At 38.7% G+C, this 21,749-nt stretch overlaps 1 protein-coding gene across 1 annotated transcript; it reads left to right on the forward strand.

Moving 5' to 3' along the window:
- Nucleotides 1-717: 717 nt before the first annotated feature.
- SNRNP48 (small nuclear ribonucleoprotein U11/U12 subunit 48) lies at nt 718-20,903 on the forward strand. Its single transcript, XM_072603769.1, has 9 exons — nt 718-957; nt 3,684-3,797; nt 4,241-4,301; nt 4,979-5,053; nt 14,496-14,684; nt 15,041-15,162; nt 18,080-18,198; nt 18,628-18,792; nt 20,676-20,903. The coding sequence occupies exons 1-9, from the start codon at nt 778-780 to the stop codon at nt 20,713-20,715; spliced, it is 1,065 nt and encodes a 354-aa protein (XP_072459870.1). The 5' UTR covers nt 718-777; the 3' UTR covers nt 20,716-20,903.
- The last annotated feature ends 846 nt before the right edge of the window (nt 20,904-21,749 follow it).

The following is a 21,749-nucleotide window of genomic DNA, read 5'->3' on the forward strand; positions in this document are numbered from 1 at the left end:
TCAGACACTTACTAGCTGTGTGACCCTAGGCTAGTCACTTAACCTCTGCCTGCCTAAATCCGCCGTAGAAGGAAACAGAAAACAGAAATAGAAAACCACTCCTGGATCCTTGCCAAGAAAACGCCATACGGGGTCTTGAAGAGCCAGGCTGACTGAACGACAGGGGTAGGGGCTGTTTCATTTCGTCTTTGTAATCCCAGCGCCTGGCACAGCGTTTGGCACTGAAACTGTTTGACTGAAGACCTGGAGAGTGACTTGTCCAAGGTCATGAAAAAGCTAGTTCTCGGACATGCTCATAGCCCAGAGCGCCTTCCCACATCCTATTTATTATTTAGTATTATTTTCCCCCCGCCCCGGCCCAGGTCCTTCCTTTGAACTGGGTAAGAGAGGAGAACCAGCAGGTCCAGTCTCTAGTGGATGGTGGACACGTTATTTCCCCTTCCATTTCAGTTTGGGTAGAAGCAGGTACAGCATAAGGAAAAGAACCGACAGCCTGCAAAGAGCTAGAGGGCCAGGGAGTCCAAGGCATCCCCTCCCATCCCCGGGTTCAAGGCGCGATAAAAAAGTGACGGAAGAGCGGACCACCAATCAGCCCACGTGCTGCGCTACCACTGAGGATTCCTTCAGCACCGGAGCACTTTCCCCTCAAGAGCCCCCCCCCCGCCTTCTCCTCATTGGCGCTCCCAGTCACGTGGGCGACACGGCGCTCCCCGCCCCCTTCGACGTCCCGGCCGCCCTTGCGCGCCTGCGCCGGGCTGATTCTCCTAGAGCGCTGCGATGGAGGTAACGCCAGGCGTTATTGGGCCTCCGGCTCTCGAGGAGCGGCAGCACCTCCAGCGGGAGCTGAGCGACTTTGTGGAGACCTGCTACAAGACGCTGGAGGAGGTGACGGCTTCTCTAGGCTGGACTCTCGACGAGCTGGATCCTGGGGAAGGAGAGAGTGAAGAACAGGAGCAGGTTAAGGCACCGGTCGGGGCGGGGGCGGGGCCTCAGGGTTATTCCATCGGCCTTTCCCGGGCAGGGGGTTGGAGGCTTCTTGTTTCATTCTCTGATCCGCTCTACCTATAGTAAAACTCTGAAATGTGAAGAGGAAAGGACGCAGTGGTGTTTTGTGTTTGTGTCCCTAGCATGTGATACTTAGGTGGCGCTTAAGAAATGCCTGAACGAAATTAATAAGTGGCCCTCCTCTCTTTCTCTCGTCGCGTGACCGGAAGAGCCACTGGGAATGGGGAAGTAGGTGGGGTCTTAGGACCCGGGTCTAGTTTTTCTGGGACCGGGAGTTGACACTCGGAGCTCTTGCTGCCGCCTTCTATCGTTACCTGCGGGATATGTAGTAATAGCTCGCAATTTTATAAAGCTTTAAAGTTTGTAAAGCGCGTTACACGTGTCTTATTGTATCCACTCAGCAACTCTATGAGATAAGTGTTATTAACTCTTTTACATATGGAAAATCTGAGGCCAGTAGATGTATGAGGCAGGATTCGAACTCGGGTCTGAATCCTTTGATCCACTGGATCACCCGACTGTGACCCGATGAGGTAGGAGATCTGTTGCTTGGCATTTTGCAGGAGGTGTAGGGTTAATAGAACGGAATGAGGAGGAAACGGAACTAAAAGCGGTAACAAAGGCCAGTCTTTTGCCCTCCCTCTTAGATTTCCCAGCGTGCAGTTGCTGTATAGAAAAAATTCACAGAAGAGCACAGGTTGGGTAGCCCTAGCTGTGTCACCAGCCAAATGCCCGGCTTGGGGCAAAATCATTTGACTTCACTGCGCAGACAGACTTGGGAGGCTGGAAGAGTTCGGACGCAGCCCCCAAAGTGAGTTTCCGGTGCGTCCCCCACTACACAGTGAACCTCAGTTTACGCAGTGAACCCCAGGGGCCCCTCGTGGCCGCCGGGAGTGCAAAGGAATGCTGTGTTTGGTGTTCAGACCCTTTGTAGCCTAGGCCCCCCCCATCCTTCCCCATCTCATACCCTTGGATCCAGTGACAGCCTCTTGGCTGTTCCGCAGACGAGACTCTCTGTCTCCTCTGGCTGTAACACTCTCCCCTCTCCACTCTGACTTCCTTTAAGTCCCAACTGAAATCCCACGTTCCACAGGAAGCATTTGGTAAAACCCTCCGCTCCCTTCATTCCAGTGCCTTCCCTCTGCTTGTTTCCTCTTTGTAGGGAAGAGGAGGTAGGGGGAGGGCAGCTACATGGCTCATCTTCCTAGTTCAAATCTGGCCTCAAACAATAGCTGTGTGAATCTGGGCAAGTCACTTATCCTTATCTGCCTCAGTTTCCTCATCTGTCAAATGAGCTGGAGAAGGAAATGACAAACGACTCCAATACCTTTGCCCAGAAAACTCTAAAATAGGGTCACTAAGTCAGACGCAACAGGACAACAACAAATTTAGGCTGTATGTAGCCTGCTTTGTATGTAGTTCTTTTATTTGGTCTACCCCCTTAGACTGTAAGCTCCTTCAAGGCAGAGGTTGTCTTGCCTCCTTTTTGTATTCCCAGCACTTAGCATGGTGCCAAGTACATTTAATTTATATATTAATTTAATAAGTATTTGTTGAATTGAATTGAACTTTAGCCAAGTAGCTTAACCTTTCCAAACCTTGGTTCCTTAATCTGTGAAATGGAGATAAGACTATGTGAAATATGTACCTCTTAGTGTTGTGAAGACGGTACTTTGCAAACCTGGATATGATAGCATGAATGTGAGCTGTTATTTCTGGGAACATTTGAAGAACCTGATTCTTAGTGTTAAAGAAAGTATTCTATTTATTTGGACTTCATGATAATGACTTGCTAGGTTTCCTTTAAATCATCTTCCCAGTACATTTAAAATTCTTGATTTACCCAGAAAGAGCTTCTCAGATTTTTTTATCAAGCAAAACCTGTAGTTTTATACTTTATATTAAAAATATGGTGAAAGTTTTTCCATTGATTGTCAAAATTTAGGGACACCAATTTCCTTGTGAAGGCAAAGGAAATAATTTATTAATATGAATGTCATTGAATGATATCAAAGGAAAACCCATTTCCTTTTCCATTGTTTATCCCATATTACAATAGCAGACACTAACTTGTCCCCCCTGCAATTCGATGGTTATGTATGTTGTGTTATCAGGTGCACTTGAAAGTTGCTGAGTTAATAGCTTGGGTAAATGATGTCCTTAAATGATCCCTATAATAAGTAAGGCCAGGAAGAATGGAATCAGAGAATTGTAGAATTTTTTATCTAGAAGGTTAGAAATCATTGAATTCAAAACTTTCAATTCATAAATTAGGAAACTGAGACTCAGTTTAAACTTGTTGCTGAAAGTCAGACGAGTGGTAACAGAGCTAGATCTAGAGTCCAGGTTGGAGGACTCCTCAGGACTCTTTTCACTATGTCATAGTGCCTTTCATTTTTCTGCCAGCATGTTTAACTTCCTGACATAGAAGTTTCCACTTAATCATGGGGGAAGAATTGTTGAGTCCCACTGGTCTGTTCATGTCTTGTGATACTATATATTATTAATCTATAGATTAAAATTTATTGTTCAAGAAAGATAGCATGGAGTAATTGAACACTGGAGGTCAGAAAACCCCCATTCTAGTCCAAGGTCTTCCACTAACTAGTTGCATGCTCTGGGACAAGTTGCTTAACTTTGATCTCTAAATTCTATAATTATAATTATTTTCTTTGCAGAATGAAACTGTGGTGTGCCCATATGATTCTAATCATCACATGCCAAAGTCATCTTTGGTGAGGCACATGGCATCTTGTAGGCTCAGGAAATTGGATTATACAAAAGAAGAAGAGGTACCACAATGTATCTGTATTCTATGTCGATCTATGTATGTCTATTCTATGTAGCATTCTATGTATTTGTTATATTTTTGTGTATGAAATTCCAAATACTTCGTGAAAAAATGAAGCTTTATTATTGCAAGAAAGTATGAATAACTTTGCTTTAAGGCTTTAATTAAGAAACATGGAATTTTTAGCATGAGCTGCTCACCCCTCATCTGATGATCAATTTGTGTGTTACCCTTTCAGAAATAATTTTGCAGTTCATTAGTAACACCTTAGTGCCATTCTTTATAGGATGATAATACTAATGCTTAGCTCATTCTCAGATTATAATAGAATGATAATTTAATCATGCCAAACTAAATTTGTATATTTATAAAAACCTTAAAGTTAAAATTTCTGATACTAAAGAAAAACATTTTTAAAGGTTTGTTTTGTTTTTCAATGTTTAGGCTGAAATGTATGATTCTGCTTTTTTCTACGGGAATGCAAAGATACCTGTAGTTCACTTGGGTAGGTATCAAATCATCAGTTTGTTTTTAAAACAAAAATTCTGTAATAATTTCCACATATTCCCTAGTAAAATACACTGTAGTTCTAAGTATAGCTAGCAAATAGAAATCTTTTTCCCTTATGGGAAAGTGGAATGTCTGAGTAAATGAATGAATGGTGTGCCTGATTCTTTAGTCCATGGTTTGAAAAACAGGTTCATATTTATTTATGGAAAATGCTTTCCACAGATTCTTTATGTGATTTGGGAGACTATGCCTGTCCTTCCTGGGAAAAAAAGAACCATAGCACTACCTGAGGATGTAATTGGGGTAACAGATTGTTAGCATATGTTCAGCTAATCTTGATGCATGTATGATGGAACAGTTCTTTAAATACTTTTTTAAGCTCTTAGTCACCAGCATGACTGACTTCATCACCATTCAAATAGGATGGGCATTAGAGAATTTTTGCATTTGGCCTCTAAAGGGTATGTCTGTCTCCATGTATAATAAGTGGTAGAAGTAGAAGATGGGGAAGACGTCTAAAATGGAACTATACTAAGTGTAGTATTTAATTTTTAAAAATTCCTATGTGAATTGTGGAATTGGGTTTTCAGCATAGGGAAGCTGGACTACATTTCATAATTTTTATCCCTTAGTATTAAACATTTTGACAAATCCTTTATGTCTTTTTTGCAGATAAGAATTTACAGTTCCAGATACTTAAACAAGCTAGAGCTTCAAGTGGAAGAGATGGTGATGTTTATAATCAAAGTAAGTGTCACACAAGACTTAATTTAGTAAGCTACTGACCGATGAAATTTTGTCATTAAAGCTTTTACTTGTCTCATTTTGCCACGGGAGTACCCAGGTTATTTTTTTGCACATGTAACCAAAATTTCAATTTTCTTTAAGATAAATCATGTGGAAAGAACATGAGGTGAGCAAAGTATAAGTTTTAAGTTTTTGAAATGCTAATCTTGGTTTCTGCTTCATTTTGTATTTTTGAGCATCTTACTATAGCAGAGCCTCTTTCTAATAGTATCTTAGGGAATTCACACACCTCTTTGTATAAATTGAGTTTCTTAAGCACCTATTGTGATTTGGGTTTTTGTTTTGTTTTTGAGGTAGGGAAACCACTTTCTGTGTGAGACTGCCTTGTAAGTAGGTTCTCTTTAGCTTACGAAGTAACTCTTTTGGATGAGGTCCAAGATAAATTTGCATTGTACTGAATTTCATTTTGGTGAATAGCAGAGGCATTCCTCTAAAGCAGGCAAAGGTCAACATTCATAGCTGTTTCCAATTCATTTATGCTGGCTTCTTATTTCTTGGTTGGCTCTCCTAGAATGCCAGAGCACATTTGGTTGGCTGCTATCAAAAACAAACCTTGTATCTGTGGGTGTACTTAATCAGGGCAGCTAGAGGTCCATTTCAAATGCCACCTTCTCCTTGAAGCCTTCCCTGATTCTATCTCTTTTCTTCCTCTTTGTGTGTCTCTTATGTTCCTGTCACACTGCATTCTGCATTATACTGTTGTATATTTGAATATGTATCATGGTCCCTATGTTATAAGCTCCATGATGTCAGAGGCAATGTCTTAGCTATTTTTTCCCTAGTGCATCTGACTCTTCATAAAAACAGGTTTTCTTTGCAAAGATACTGGATTCCTTCTCCAGCTTATTTAACAGATTAGGAAACTGAGGCAAACAGTTGAATGATTTGCCCACACAACTCACGGTCACATGACTAGTAATTGTCTGAGGCCAGATTTGAACTCAAGTCTTCCTGATTTCAGGCTTGGCACTCTATTCACTGGACCTAAATTCACTGACTTAGATTGAAGTTGGCCCTGCTTCTAAATTTGATGGGGTTCATAGTCCTAACTAGAACTTGTTTCTAGTCTTATCTCCCAGTGTGGGTACTCCAGGCCTTTTGTACCAAATTGCACTAAGTTTCAGCCCTACAGTTGTTCTTCTCTTGCAAAGCTCTGCCCTGTCTGCTTCCTGGCTTCCTGGATGAGTAGCACTTTTACTGTCTAACTTTTAAAGATTTTTTTTTCCCCTTTCTGCTTTAGACCAGCCTTCTTTCACTTTCCTAGGCCCCTGGAAATTGAACACTTAACCTTGATCTGTTTCTGTCTGACCTCATTTTATCTAAATCTGTAGCCTCTCATGCTTGACTTCTTCACCTGTGATTCTAAGCTGGTCTTTTTTTCCTTAAGGCCTCAACACTCAAAATCTTTTGGACCACTAAGTTCCTGTTTCCTTCCTGTGTACAGGATGCCTCTAGCTCTCAGCTCATTGCAGAGCAGATATAACTGATGTGAATGACCTCAGCAAGTGTCTTTTCTGGTCCTGGTTACTAGCTTCCCTCAACTCCCTTATTTATTATCTGATGAGTCATTACTTCTATGACTCATAGCAATTGATTTTCCAGAGAATTTGATCATTATGGTCATTTAATACATTTCTTAAATGTACAGCAAAAATTAGAAATAATTTCCTTAATTTTCACTAAAGGAAAAGATGTTCACTCAGAAGCAGACATGGGAACTAACTGATTAACTAGTTAATTAATTGGTTTAAGGCATTTAAGAGATTTCTGGTGGAGGTTCAGTGGCATTTCTGACCATTAGCAGTCACTATGATAATCGCATTGTTAGGGAGTTGTCAGTGACAGTAAAAGTGTAGACAATCAGAGGCAGGAATCTAGGTTAAGACACCAAAACTGGCCTCTGTTGATGTGTTAAAAGTTGATTCCCTTAACTGTCAGCATTTTAATTTATTGGCCAAAAGGTAAAAAGGTTTTAGGAAATTGATTTTACCTTAACTTTGAAAATAGGAAACTTAAGTTAATTCCCATGTTTGGTTTTGTTATGAAGTTCCAGAGCATTTGTTTTGAAAGGTTGTGTACAGTTGTCTTTAAGATTGGTACATGTCTTTTAAAAGTATTTTTGTCTTTTCTCATAGGATCTTCATGGAGGGACCTTAGAGATAATTTAGTTTAACTCCCTCATTTTATAGATGAGGATAATAAGGGCCAGAGACATTAAGGCATTTGCCTAAAGCCACACAAGTAGTAAGTCCTAGGACTTCAAATGCAGTAGTACTAGGAGAGGCACCATGGAGTAACAGAGAGTGGCAGACTTAGAGTCAGAAGACTGCCATTATATCCCACTCTGATGCTGAAGTAGCTATGTAGCCATCCTTACTTCATTTGACCTCTTTGAGCTTCAGTTTTGTCATATGGAAAATGGAGATAATACCTGTTAGACCTGGTTATTCTGATGTTCAAATAAGATAACATTTTAAAGTACTTTGTGGACTTTAAGCATGACATAAATTTTGTAACCTCACTTCCTTCATGAAAGAAGATCATTAAAAATTAGATCTATGGATCTTTGTGAGGAAGAAAATTTTAATTACCTATAAGTAGACTTATTTTAACTTGATAGAAGTCCCTTTAATAAAGACATATAAAGAAGTATTTCAAGCTAACACTGTGTAATTGTATCAGAGAATTTTTTCATAAAATTTCTGAGAAATAAGTAGGAGAGGGGGCATTGCACTTGTTTGACATGAAGAAATTAAGGGGCCAAGTGTTTAAATCATTTGTCAAAGGTCACATTAATTATTAGGCTGAGCTGTGATTAGAATCTAGTTTTTCAGACGCCCAGCCCACATTCCATGTCTGGGGTTTTGTGCTTCTCCCAAGGAGAAATTAATGAAATGTGGTTCTTCACCTCTAGGTGTTGCTCTAAACCTAACTATAATATTCATAGTTGATTAAAAATTCATGGAATTCTGTTAACCATCTACATGTCAGTGGTATTTATTCATGCTTCACACTATTTATCATATATTTAATAAATAAGGCTTTAAACAAAAGATTCTGTGTAAAAGTAAAACTATATATGTGACAGAAGGTAGTGACATTAATTCTCTATGACATAGTTTTTCTATTTAGGCAATAAAAGGGTTAGAAGAGATGGTCTTTCAGCTTCCTCTGGCTCTACAATTCCCTATTTCTAGTGGCATTCTTATACTTGGCACATATAGTAATAATCATGCTTATCTTACATTTGTGTGTAGCTTTGTGGTATTTCTAAGTGCTTTTATTTAAATTCCCATTTGACTCTCACAACAACCCTCTGAATAGGGCAGGTGGTATTATCTCTGTCTTATAAATGACAAAACTGAAGCCAAATATTAAAGGTTGAGATTAGTCCAGTGTGTATTATAGTAGAAAGAATATTGCTTTGGAGCCCGTGGGCCTGCATTGAAGTCTTAGTTCTACCACTTGCTTTCTCCATGACTTTGAATATGTCACTTATCCTCCAATGGGTTCTTCATCTGGAAAATAAAAGGGTTAGACTAGATGATCTCCAAGTCCCTGCTAGTGCCAAATATTTGATCCTATGATCCTTACCCTATTTCTGATATATCATACTGTTATTATTAAATTATGTAGGATACTTAATTGCACCATAATATTTTGAAAAAGAAGCTTGAGAATTGAATGCCAGCAATGGTTTACTAAATGAAAGTGGAGGGGAGGCAGAAGCCAGCTATATAGAGTGTTCAGGTGTAATTATCTTATGTACTGTGATATGTCAATGCAAGCATTATTTATCTGTTATGCCTTTCTGTAGTGGCATTTCATATTGTTTGTTTCTCAGAAATGTGATGTATTTATATGTAATACATTCTTGTGAATTAAATTAGTTAATAATTTTTCCCCCTTCTTCTTTTTCAGTAATTGGGGTGAGTATAAGAAGGAATTAGAAACATCATTGTGTACTCCCTATTAAAAGATTTGCAGTATCCTTTTTGCAGATATCCTTTCAAAAGTATATGTTACTAAACTTTATTTTGATGGGCTGCAGAACATTGTATATTTGACTTGAATTTTTTTTTTGTTTAATTGGGAGGAAAAGAAATATTAGCACTTTTTCTCCCACCCCACTTAGTAACTTGATATGCAAGAAAGGGAAGTGTGTTGTCTCTTCTCCCCCTCCATCCAGCACATTAGAGTAAATTGTATTTGTTTTTAAGAATAGTGAACATAGGTGCAAAGCTGATCATAGAATCAATAGTTACATTTTTCTAAAATTTGTGTTACATTCCCTAAATTTTCATCGCCCTTATCCTAATTAGGTATTAGAGCTGATTCATTTTTGAATGATATATGTGATAGAAATGATACTTTAATAGTGTTTACACAGAAACTTTCTTGTGCCTACTAGTAGTATACTGTGGTTTATTGACTTAAAATAGAGAAAGCCTACTAAATCAAACCCTTGAGTAGTAGGTATGGCTAGGGTACTGGTACAAGGGCCAAATTAGTGAATTGTTTTCCAAATAACTTTTGTTTTAATTCACCTACAGACTTGTGAACAATTATCTGTCTTTCTAGGTTGTTTAATTCTTCAGATGTTCTTTTAAGAGTTCTTTTCACCTCTAGTTTTTGTCTAGAGTATCACTGAGATTGCATCTTACCCAAATAAGTATCTGGGAAGAACCAGTGACTTGTATAGTGAATTAGAACATTAAGATAAAATTGACTTGAGTTATTCCCTTGGATTAACCCAGTGATGATTAAAATAATTCTTCAGTATCACTTGGTATGTGTTGTATTATAACCAATGCAATTTGGAAATTGTTATTTGTATTAATAAATGAAGAAGTCTGGAAAGAATGTAACTATTACTTTACCTATAATCATATAATTATTTTGAGTACCTCGAATCCCCAAATACTTCTGCTCACTTGTTAATTTGTCACTTCAAGGTACTGTGCCTCTTCATTTTTTCCATTATTTGAATTGGTTTGGAAAGTTGCAAGTGTTGCTAGACACTGCTATTAACTGGTTTTGAATTAATTGGTGTTTACTTTTTTGAGGATGCTACATGGTGACTAATGTGAGAAGAATTTGGCATAAATTTTGTTGGTTTATTGTTGGCCTAGAAAATTCTGGAATCTCTGAATGTAAGCCGAGTAATTACACGTAGCAAATTATGTATTTCATGTAGTTCCATGCTGATGTGTATACATCACAGATTGTGAATGGTCCTTTAAATTACTTTTGCCTGACGCAGGGTCTCATCTACACGGATTACCAACAAGTGACCATATAGTCTGCTTGAAGAGCTCTAGTGAGGAGTAACTTACTGCCTTTCAAAGAGGCCCGTTTCGTTTTTAAATAGTTCTGATTGTTAGGAAATTTTTATTTACATCAGGCTTAAATATACTTCAGTGCAGTATCTATCTATTGTGTTTCTTTCTGCCCTCAAGGAAGAGCCCTTCAGATACTTTGAAGGCAGTTTTCACATTCTTCTTAAGTAATCTCTTCTTCTGGCTAAACACCCCCAGTTTATTTAACTGATCCTCCAGTGGCATGTTCTCGAATTCTCTCATCACCCCGACTACTCTTTTGGATATGCTTCTCTCTTTCTTAAAATTTGGCACCCCAAATTGAACAGTGGGGCAGAGTGTAGCAGAATGATTATCTTTCCTTGTTCTGAACAAAGTGCCTATCTCAATAATGTAGCCTTAAGATATTATTCACTTTTCTAGTTGCCATGTCACTCTGTTGACTCATTGAGTTTTCAGTCCACTAAAACCCTTCATTTTTTTTCCACAGGAAATGTTGTCTAGCCGCATCCTCCCATCCTTTATTTGTAAACATGACTTTTTAAATCTCAGTGTAGAACTTTACGTTCAGGAAGCAAATATCCGAGCAAGCAATTAAATCAAGTGGCATCATATCTATGTACAAGAATAAGTAACAGTCAAAGTAAATTAGAAATCCTAATGTAAGGAGGTACATTTGGCATCATCTGTGTCTCTGGGGCTTGGTGGAATGAAGCTGATGACTAAAACATGACTCTGGAAGGATATTCTGTATTCAAAAGGAATATGATATGCAGATATGGAATCGAAGGATGTATTGGTATGTGGGATGTGGTGAGGGACGAGTAGAGTTTAGTAAGTAAAATCATAGCTTGCATTTATGTAGCACTTTAAAGTAGGTTATGAAGAGATACTCATGAGAAAATCCATGGTGAAGGACATGTAAGTGAAGGTCACCAGAGGCAGGAGTGGTACTGTCATGAACAAATGGAGGAAGTAGATTGCAGACTCGAGGCATGTTGACTTGTGATATAATAGATGTACATGCATCTCCTACAGCTCTATTTTTGGCCAGAGAGATAAGCTAATAATTTTTTGACTTGCTTTAGTGGCAATTTCATTCGTAAAAAGGTGAAGGACCCAACAAAGGGGGACTGTTAATTTGGATCTGATTGTCAACAAGGAGGAATTGATTGTTGAGGTGAAAATAGTAGGAACCTTGTGTGAAGTGACTGCTTCAAGATAGTTTGTGATAAAGGAGAAGAAAGCCAGGCACTATCTTATGTGGACCTTGGATTTTAGAAAAGGAGCTTCCAAAGGGTTGAGGGAAAGGATAAGTAAGATATTATAGCCTGAAATTCTATATGGAAAATCAGCCTAGAAAGGGTGAGAAACCCTCAAGAATGGTACTTCGAAGAGAAAAAGAAGAAAAAAATACTACTAGGTGAAGTTATTTAAGAAGACTGGTGTGTACGAAAAAGGAAATTATCAACCAATTTAAGTTCAAACAAACATACATAGAGAAGGTTGGAGCTAAGCTGAGGGTAGGTAACAGAACGAATATGAAAACATGTTGCAGTCTTGTGAGATTCATGAGGAGTGATGTAGTTCAGAAAGACGTGAGGCTGGTCAGTAAAGCAAGGACAAAGAAAGTTGACCTTGATTCATTAATGACTATTCTCCTAGTCCTGCCCTCCAGTCAGTTCCAAATGAATTGTAATGTCTTACTATTGTTTTGCCCATTTATCTTCATTTTTTTCTAAAATTTTGGCATGAGATTTTTACAAATGCTTTGCTAAAATTAAAGTCTGTGTTTATAGCATTACTAGTTACTAGTCTAGGTATCTTGTTAAGTAAGGATATAAATTTAGTCTGATCTGGCTGGTTTTTTTATCTCATACTAGATTTTTAGTCGTTGCTCTTTCCCCAAGTTCTTACGACATATCATCCTATGATAATGTATTTTAGAATCTTGCCAGGAATAGAAGTGAGGCTTACTGACTTATGGAATACAGATTCTGTTGTCTCCCCTTTTTGAAAATTGGACATTTTCACTTCTCCAATTCTCTTATCTCTTACTACCCAAGATAAGCTATTATAAGTCTCCTATTTGCAGGGCACAGGGCTAAGTGCTGAAGGTAGAAAGAAAACAACAAAAGAGCCCTTAAAGGAAATCCCATTCCATCAGAGGTGACAACACGTACATACATAGGTCTTTACAAAACTGAAAAAATTAATAGCACACAATCAGGGAGGGAGGAAAGGCTTGACCTGAATGTTCAAGGAAGTGAGGGGTTCTTTGAGGCAGAGGTGAAGAGGTCCTGCATTCTAGGCATAGGGCATGGCCATTGCAAAGCAGGAGGTAGAGTAATGTGTGAGAAACAGAAAGAAGGCTAATTTGCTTGGTGCCTGAAGGATAAGAAGAGCAGTATTATATAATGAGGTTAATAGTAAATCAGGCCTGTGCTTAAGGAAAGTGACTTCAGCATCTGTGGACACTAAATTGGGAAAGGGGGAAACCTGAGACAAAGAGACATATTAGGAGTCTGTTGCACTAGTCCAGGAGAGAACTGATGAGGGCCTTGAATTAGGGTGGCAGATGTGTTAAAAAGGTGGGCAGATTTGAGATTGTGGAAGCAGAAAGGATAAAATTTGGCTGTTGATTGTTTATGTGGGGTGAGGGGAGGGAGGCATTGAGGCTGATGAAACTAGGGGCCTTGGAGACTGGAAGGTGGTACTCTCAGTTGATATAGAGAAGTTTAGAAGAGAGGGGTGAGTTTGGGGCTGGGGGGAGCTCTGTTTTGGATATGTCAACTTTGATAAGCCTATGGACATCTAGTTTGAGATGTCCAATACGCAATTGATACAGTATTAGAGATCAGAGGAGACACTATGACTGTATATATAGATCTGTGAGTTTTCTGCATAGAGACAGGAGTTAAAACCCATGGCATCTGCTGAGGTCACTGTGTGAGGCTGTAGAGAGAGAAAAGTACCTAGGACAGAGCTTTGGGGTCTCTTCCCAAGTATAGAGTATAATATGGATGATGAGCCAGCAGAGTGGTTGACCCATCACATCTGCCAGTTCTTTTAGTGCTCTAGGAGGTACTTTGACCGGAGACAGTGACCTGAACTCCTTAAGGAAAATGACTCTTCACTTATCATAGGTTTCTACTTCCTGGTCCTGTTTTTGTTTCTATTCCAAAGAAAATGAAATCAGAAATGAAATGAGTTGATTAGTTCAGGCCTTTTTTTCATTATCCATCATTTCACCCCCTCCTTCCCTTGCCACCTTCCCCAGCAGCAGTTATAGCCTTTTTTCAATCCTAATACCTCTAACATAAGTAGAAAAAGAATCAGTTTTTTTGTCTTTAGTATTAATTGCCAGGAATATCTCATTCTTGGCTTTAATTCTCCTGATGGAATTCTTATGAGACTGTTACACTAATATTCTCTGTTATTTGCCTTTGGTTTCATCTTCTTTCTTGGTTCAAAAATCTGAGTTGGTTGATGAGTTTCCTGTGCATCTACATCAGTCTCTTCATGTAGCTTCTGTTTTTCCCCCCCTCATTTGAATAATTTATCTTTGTAGAACTGTAGAGACTAATATAGATGCATAGGAACCTCATTAACCAACTCAGAATATACCATTCCCTTCCCAATTCACAAAGCTCCCTAGATTTTGGTATGTTTGGTATGTATGATTGGTATGTTTTATTTTGACAAAGCAGACACTTTCTAATATGAGTCATTTTGAAACTGCTGCACAGTAGTAATGTCAATTGTATCACCTTAAGGAGTTTCCCAAGTCATAGGTAAGCCTTCTGCTGTAGTTACTGTGTTTGTCACAGTGGGAATTGTGAATAAGCAAACCTTTCACTACGGATGTAACACATTTAAGACAATTAGCAGTATAAATACATATATTGAGTATTTAGGAGTTGTTTGATGGAGGAGTGTTATTTGTCCTGGTATCTTGACTTTATTAATTCATTGCATTTTTATGAGTTATGTGTCAATATCAGCCAAAAGTTTTATTCTGCATTGTTTCATGTAGTTTTCTTGTCACTGTGTTCCTACTCTAGGGATTTATTCTTCAGTGCCTATTGAAGTGCCTCAGAATCACAAGCGTTTCATCTGTGACCTGACCCAAGCTGATCGTCATGCCATCTTTGATTATGTCCTTGAAGAGACAAAGAAACAGAGGTCCAGGTCTCAGATCACTGAAAATGACAGTGATCTTTTTGTAGACCTGGCTGCTAAAGTCAATCAAGGTTTGAAATAAATACTGTAGTTTTAAATATCTGTTATTGGTATAGTATTTAGATTATATAATCATTTAAAAACTTGTTTAAAATGAGCTAAAATAGTATATCTTCCCAATCAGTGAAATTCCGTGTATATGTTTGCATGGTACTTCTGAATGAGATTTATGAACCTGAACGTGAACCCCTTGCTCAGTCTCTCTTCCCCCTCCAATTTAATGCAAAAGCTCTGCTTCTAACTTCACTGATACTTGGCCTGTTTACATAAGGCAGAATCTTTTCCATTCTGTCATTTGATGATATACTATGGTGCTGATTTTTTTTAAAAGCATGTTGAGGATATAATCATTGTGTTTCATTCTTAGATGATAGTCAAAAGGGTCCAAAATCTCATCTTGAAATTCTGGCGGAAATGAGAGATTATAAAAGGCGACGTCAGTCCTACAGAGCGAAGAATGTTCATATAACCAAAAAGTCTTATACTGAAGTAAGTGATCACCAGAAAATGATTTATATGCCTTGAATCCCTACTTTTCAAACTCTCTTTAGAACTCCAAGATGCTGCAGGGACATTTTGGAAGTAAGTAGTAAAGTGGGTGTTTGGAAGTCGTTTGCAAAGAAGCAATAACTAAAGACATGGAAGTTTCCCAGATTTCCAGTAGAGAGTATAGAGAGGAAAAAAATAAGGGCCAAGGACTGACCTTTGAAGGACACCCATACTTGGGAGGCAGGAGTAAAAGGAACCAGTGAAAGATGGAAAGATATGAAAACAATAATAGCAGTAATAGCTGCTAACATTAATATAATACTTCTAAGAATTGCTGAGTGCTTTAATGTGTATTTATCTTACTTGATCATCTACTGTGAGGTAGGTGCTATTATTATCCGCATTATGTAGATGAAGAAAAAGACTGAAAGTTAAGAGAATTACCCAGTTAGTAAGTGTCTGTCAGTGTCGGGGATTGGAATTCTAGTCTGCCTGACTCCCAAGAACAGCATTCTCTACCAGGACACCTCCCTGCAAGAAGAGGATTTGAACCAATCTCTTTCTGCTCCAAATCAAGCTCTCTTCCCATTGTTTTCTCAACATTTGCTCACTTTTCAGCTTTCTGTAATCTGATTTTTATCTCTGTCACTTTATTGAAGCCTCTCTAACGATTACTTCTTTCATAAAAAACTGTTGTTGTTTTTGCCATGTAGTCATACACCATGGCATTCACTCAGTCATTCGTTATCTCTGACCTGAACTACAATAACAGCCTCCTAGTAGATCTTGCTGACTCCAGTACCTACTCTTTACATACAAAGTGATCTTTCTGATACTCGTGTCTGCCCATACCACAGTTTATGTGTGGCCATTCCCCACATGTTGGACACCCACTTTTTTTCTAGTCTTTTATTTTCACAAAAAGTGATGCTGTGAATGTTACGTAAACTAACTTAATAGTCTCGGGCCTTATCGTAGTCTTGACTTTCCTCGGTCCCTAGCATCTAGACCTTTCTGCAATGTTTAATGTGATTGATTACTGTTCTGCTTTGTCTTTTATGGCACCAGTATTTTCTGGTTCTTTTCCTTCCTACCTCAGTATCTTTGTCTGGTCCCTTTTCTTCCTGCCCCTTAAGTGTGAGTGTCCTTCCCAGATCAGTCCTTGGCCCTTTTCTTTCTTCTCTGTACACTCTCTCTTTAGGAAATCTCATCAACTTTCATGGCTTTAGTTATCAGTTCTTTGCAAATGATTCCCAGACATCCAGCCCTAACTTCATCCTCAAGTTCTGATACTACATTTCCAGTCAGATCCTGAAACATTTCTGTCTGTATGTCCTGACAGCACATCAGACTAAAAGTATGTTCAGAGTGGAATAATCACTTGTCTCTCCAGGTCTGTCTGTCCTCCCAGATTTTCAGTTTCTGTTCATTGCATCATCCTTCTCATAGTTGATACAGGTTCAAAGTCTCTGAATTATTTTTAATTCTTTCCTCCACCCTCAAATCCAGCCAATTGTGAAATCCTATTGATTTCTGTTCCACAATTTTTGTCTCATCCTAGTTCTGGTCCTCACATCTCTAACCTGAACCAGAATAGCAGATGCCTAACTGGTCTCACTGCCTGCAGTAGCTACTCTTTACATGTAGCTGCTATATAAGCTTTCTAATACTCATATCTGACCACGTCCTGCTCAGAAATTTCCCTCCAGGACAGACTCAGTCAGGTAGTTAAAGTCTTCTACAGGCTGGCTTTTATGCTCCTTTGTAGCCTTATTTCATATCTTCTTGGCATTGCTCATTCCCAGTAATTTTTCTGTTCTCTGCATCTCTGCGTCGATATCCTTCCCATGTGTAGAATATACATCTCTATATTTCTGCTTCTTCACGTCTTTATCTTCTTTCAAGATTCAGCTCAAGTGCCACTTCAGTCATCTGTGACCACCAACACCCCCCCCCCCTTTCCACCGAAAATAGTCTCTGTTTCAAATTGTCTTATAATCTTTTCTTCTTCTCTCCTTTTTCCCTTAACACTTTTTATGTTATGTCTTGCTTGTATGCATCTTTCCTTCTATTTGATTGTAATGTCCACGAGGACAGACACTATGTTATTTTTATGTTTCTGTATTCCTAGTACCTTGCACCCAGTACAGGCCTAATTTTTAATTGACTTGTTATATATTGTAGTCATAGTCCTTACCTCAGAATCGTATGTTCTTTTTTATTTAATGTATTTTTTCGTTAACTGTATTATAATGTCTTTGAGGTCATATAGCATTTTAAAATTTCATATGTAGTCCTTATTATGTTTAGCAGAGTGCTGGGTACATGAAATACACTAATACTTTTGTTGACTTCTTTCCTGGTTTCATTCCCTTTCACTCCCAATGGTATTTTCTTCTCAGAACTGATAATTGTTGCATTTTACTCTTTGAAATCTTCTAGTGATTCACCATTTCTCTCTTAGCCTATACCTTCTCATGCCTTTTTTCCCAACATGCCAGCTCTCTTTGATGCTGAGAAGATGACCTCACTGCTTAGCCTTGATGAGACACTTCCAACCCTGAATTTATTTTCCCCATATTCCCCTCCTCCCAACCTTCTTTTTTAACTTTAGAGCACCTTATCATTCCTAAAAGGGAAAATATGGGGAAGAATGGACTCCATACAAATTGTGTCTAGTTGCAAACAGTTTCAGAACCCCTGGGAACGCTAGTTGAAGGAAATTGAGAGAGGAAGATGAGGTATTAAAGAAATGGATCGACAGTCCCTATTCTCAAAGAATTTCCAGTTTACTTAGGAATAAATACTTGGGAAATGACTGCATCATTCCATATTTTACATGTTGTATATAAGCCCCTTTGTTGTCTGTCTTCTCTCATTTGCAATGAACACCCTCCCATGTCTTTCCTCTCCCCAGGTGATTAGAGATGTGATCAGTGTGCACATGGCAGAGCTCAGCAATCATTGGCAAGAGGAAGTGGAACAAGCAGAGGACGAGGCCGAAAATGCTTCTAACTCAGCAAAATCTGCAGGAAGGTGTGTGCACACATCATTTTCTTGGCACTGTCAAAATGTTCTTTTCTGAGCATGTCATGAATTCATAAAGTTTGCCACAATTCTGGAATTTTCACAACCATTTAAAACAACTTAAAAAAATTTTTTGCTATTACTCAAGATAATTTTTTTCCTGGTATAATACTATAATAAAATTTTTAGTCTTTGCTATAGGATTGCCTTGTAAGTGAAATTGCCTTTTAACCTGTTTCATTCAGTTCTAATCCCCCCCCAGAAGAGGGGTGTAAGAAAAACCTATTTGATTTTGAATTTCACTCTGGAGTAAATTATATTACTTTTAGATCTCAGTGTTTAAAATATTTTGCATGGGTGTGGCATAGGTTCCTTTTGCACAAATAAGAGGAAAGGAAATAACGTGCTTAAGATTCACTGGTTAATATTGCTTTCCAGAAAGGAGGAGAGACGATCAGCTTCAGTAGATTCTCGACAGTCTGGGGAAAGCCATAAAGATACCGACCACTCGCGACATAGAAGAGAGAGAAGTCGAAGCCCTCGTAAACGAAAAAGAAGTAAGGAGAAGGAGAGAGATAGGGACATAAGAAGAAAGAGAGATAGGTAAGTTTCAATCTGTTCTTGTAAACTATAATCATTGTTAATCCTACCTTGTTCTTTACTGGAATACTTAACTGCTGCCACCTGGCAGCTAGGTGGTGCAGTAGATAGAGTTCTGTGCCTGGAGTCAGAAAGACCTGAGTTCAAATCCATCCTCTAACACTTCTGTGTGACTGGGCAAATCACTTAACTTCCTTTTGCTTCAGTTTCCTTGACTGTAAAAATGGGGATAATATCACTTACCTCTCACGGTTGTTATGAGGATCATGAGATAATATTTTTAAAGCACTTAGCACAATGCTTGGCATATTAGTTAATGCTTTTCTGCCATATTGTTTTTGTCGTTGTTCAGTTATTATCAGTTGTGTCTGACTGTTCATGACCCCACTGGAATTTCCTTGGCAGAGATACTGGAGCAGTTTACCATTTCCTTCTCCAGCTCATTTTATAGGTGAGGAAACTGAGGCAAAAAGAGTGAAGTGACTTGCCCAGGGTCACACAGCTAGTAAGTGCTGGAGTCTGGAATTGAACTCAAGAAGATGAGTGTCCCTTGCTCCAGGCCTGGCACTCTTTCCATTGTACCACCTAATTGCCTATGTATTAGTCAACTAAAGATAGGAAAGACACAGGCCCTGATCTCAGGGAGCTTAGAGTCTAACAGAAGGCATAGGGATGAATGCCTAAAGAGGTGAGCCTAAAGGAGGGATCCAGGTAGGATGATGTGAGCACGTGGAAAGAGCATATGGCCACTTTCTCGTGCAGCATCAGGGAAGATTCATAGAGGAGCTGGCCTCTGAGGGGAACCTTAAAAGAAGACACGTACACAAGTGGAGGCTCTGGGTCAGACATTGGGGATGTCGCTGAGACGGTAGGTCAGGAGCAGGCAACCAGGAGCTGTCATCATCTAGGGGCTCTAGATCTTAGAGGATGTGAAGAGAAGGCCCGGCAGGAGGGTTGAAATCTGATGGTGGGGGACCTTATTTAGGAGCTTCTGTTTTAATAGGGAGGCACTGAAGGTTTGTAAGTGGAGGAGCAATATGATGAGAAGATTACTTAGGCAGCAGTGTGGGAGATAAATTGGAGAAAGAGGTTAGACTGAAGGCAAGAAAACCATTTAGGTAGGAGGCTGGTAGAGTGGTTTGGAGCAGAAGAAGAGAATGCTTTGAACTAAATGATTGCAGTGGTATGAGAGAAGAGGGCCAGAGGTGGTGGAGGTAGAGATGGGGAGTGCTGGCCATCAAAGGGATGGTATGTGAGAAGGGGGACCAAAGATGATGCCAAGGGTTTGAGTCTGACATGGCAGTGCTATTAAAAGAAATGGAGACCTTAGAAGGGAGGCAGGTTTTTTGGTGGAGAAATCAAAGGAAATGTTCATGTCCTTTTTGCTTCCTTCATTTTATTGTTTTTAGTGCTTATTAGTTCTACCTGTACTTTGCAGGGCCAAGGAAAAGAATTAAATCCTCAAATTAGTCTTCCAGTTCAATGCTAGTTCTTCTTAGTCTTTAGAGCTGTGGCCCCTAACATGGGGGGCCACATGAGTTCTGGAAACCCCTTATCTGCTCTTCATTCCTGACCTCACTAAAATCCTTTCATTTCCCATCCCTGATCCTAGTATCCTGCTGATGCTTTGAGACCCATTACTCAGCTATAGCTGTTCACATTAATCTTTGAACAATTTACCTGCTACCCAGATTGTGATCCTTTGCATTACTGGGATGGTTAGCTAAATATTTCTTTGTGGTATTTTCTGCTTAACAAAAGCAGAAACAAAACAAAAGTTGTTTTTAGCAACATTTTGAATGTTGTGGTCTGTCTGTACTGAATTGTTAAATTTTTTGAAACTGACATTAAAATGTTTAGTAGCATATACTGTCTTTTTATTTCAGGGATGAAGAAAGGCATCATGGCCATAAAAGAAGAAAATAGTCAAGTAAGGGCCAGAAAAATAAGTGGATATGTGTTTATTGATGATGTTTATTTAATATAGAGGGACCAAGGAATATAATGTACTTATTTTTATTGTAACTGCATTTTGCTGGGATTATGTGTAATTAAAGAATCTGTATAATGCTTGGATTATTATTGTTTTTTTCAATAAACATTCTTTAATATCAGACTTTTGTTAATTGCTAAAAACTTTATATACTTTAATTTTCTCACTGTGGTAGGGCATAGCCAGTTTCTCATTTCTGAATTTGTTGGGGAATTTTGTTCTTGGTGATTTACAACATATATCATAAACTGCTTAGCCTGTTCCAGATAAGACAGCATATGTTAGAAGCAAAAACCTTTGGCCAAGAAATTTGAGACTTGGCAGTCAAAGTCCAGTTTTCTTCAGATCTCATAATTTCCTTGTGCTTTCAACCTATTCAGGTGAAAAATTGGCATAGATGTCAAACATCTGGCAAAATATTGGCCTTTCATCTGGTAGCCCTGGGTTAAAAATTCCAGTATGCTTCCAAAGTAAAAGTGAAGCTTGAACTCTTTCAAGTTAGTAGACAGTGATAAAATAACAATAGAATTTGGCTTATCAGTTATCTTAACTTTCTTCATACCTGATATCCATAAGATTGATGAGTAGGGACCTTGAAGCACATACATTTTGCTTGCTGAATTTATAAACAGCTGTAAATAGCCTTAGATTACATTTTTAGGACTCCTTGTGTTTTTTTTTTTCTTTTTACATATGGAACAATTATTTCCCCCAGCACAGAAATTGCGTAAGGTTAAAAAAATTTATATTAAAACATTCACTAGACTCTATGTTTTCTTGGGAGGTAAATACAAAGTTCTGGGACTACTTCAACAGCTAGGCCAGACATTTTACATTAACTTTAGCAGATCTGCTGAGCATATCACCAGATCTCCTAGTTAACCAGGCATGGCTTTTAGTTATTCAGTTTTCAGAATGATCCTGTCAGTGGTCATCTGCTCATTTTGAGACATGTACTAAGATGGAT

This window comes from Notamacropus eugenii, chromosome 4, assembly GCF_028372415.1.
Source record: "Notamacropus eugenii isolate mMacEug1 chromosome 4, mMacEug1.pri_v2, whole genome shotgun sequence".
NCBI lineage: Eukaryota > Metazoa > Chordata > Mammalia > Diprotodontia > Macropodidae > Notamacropus > Notamacropus eugenii.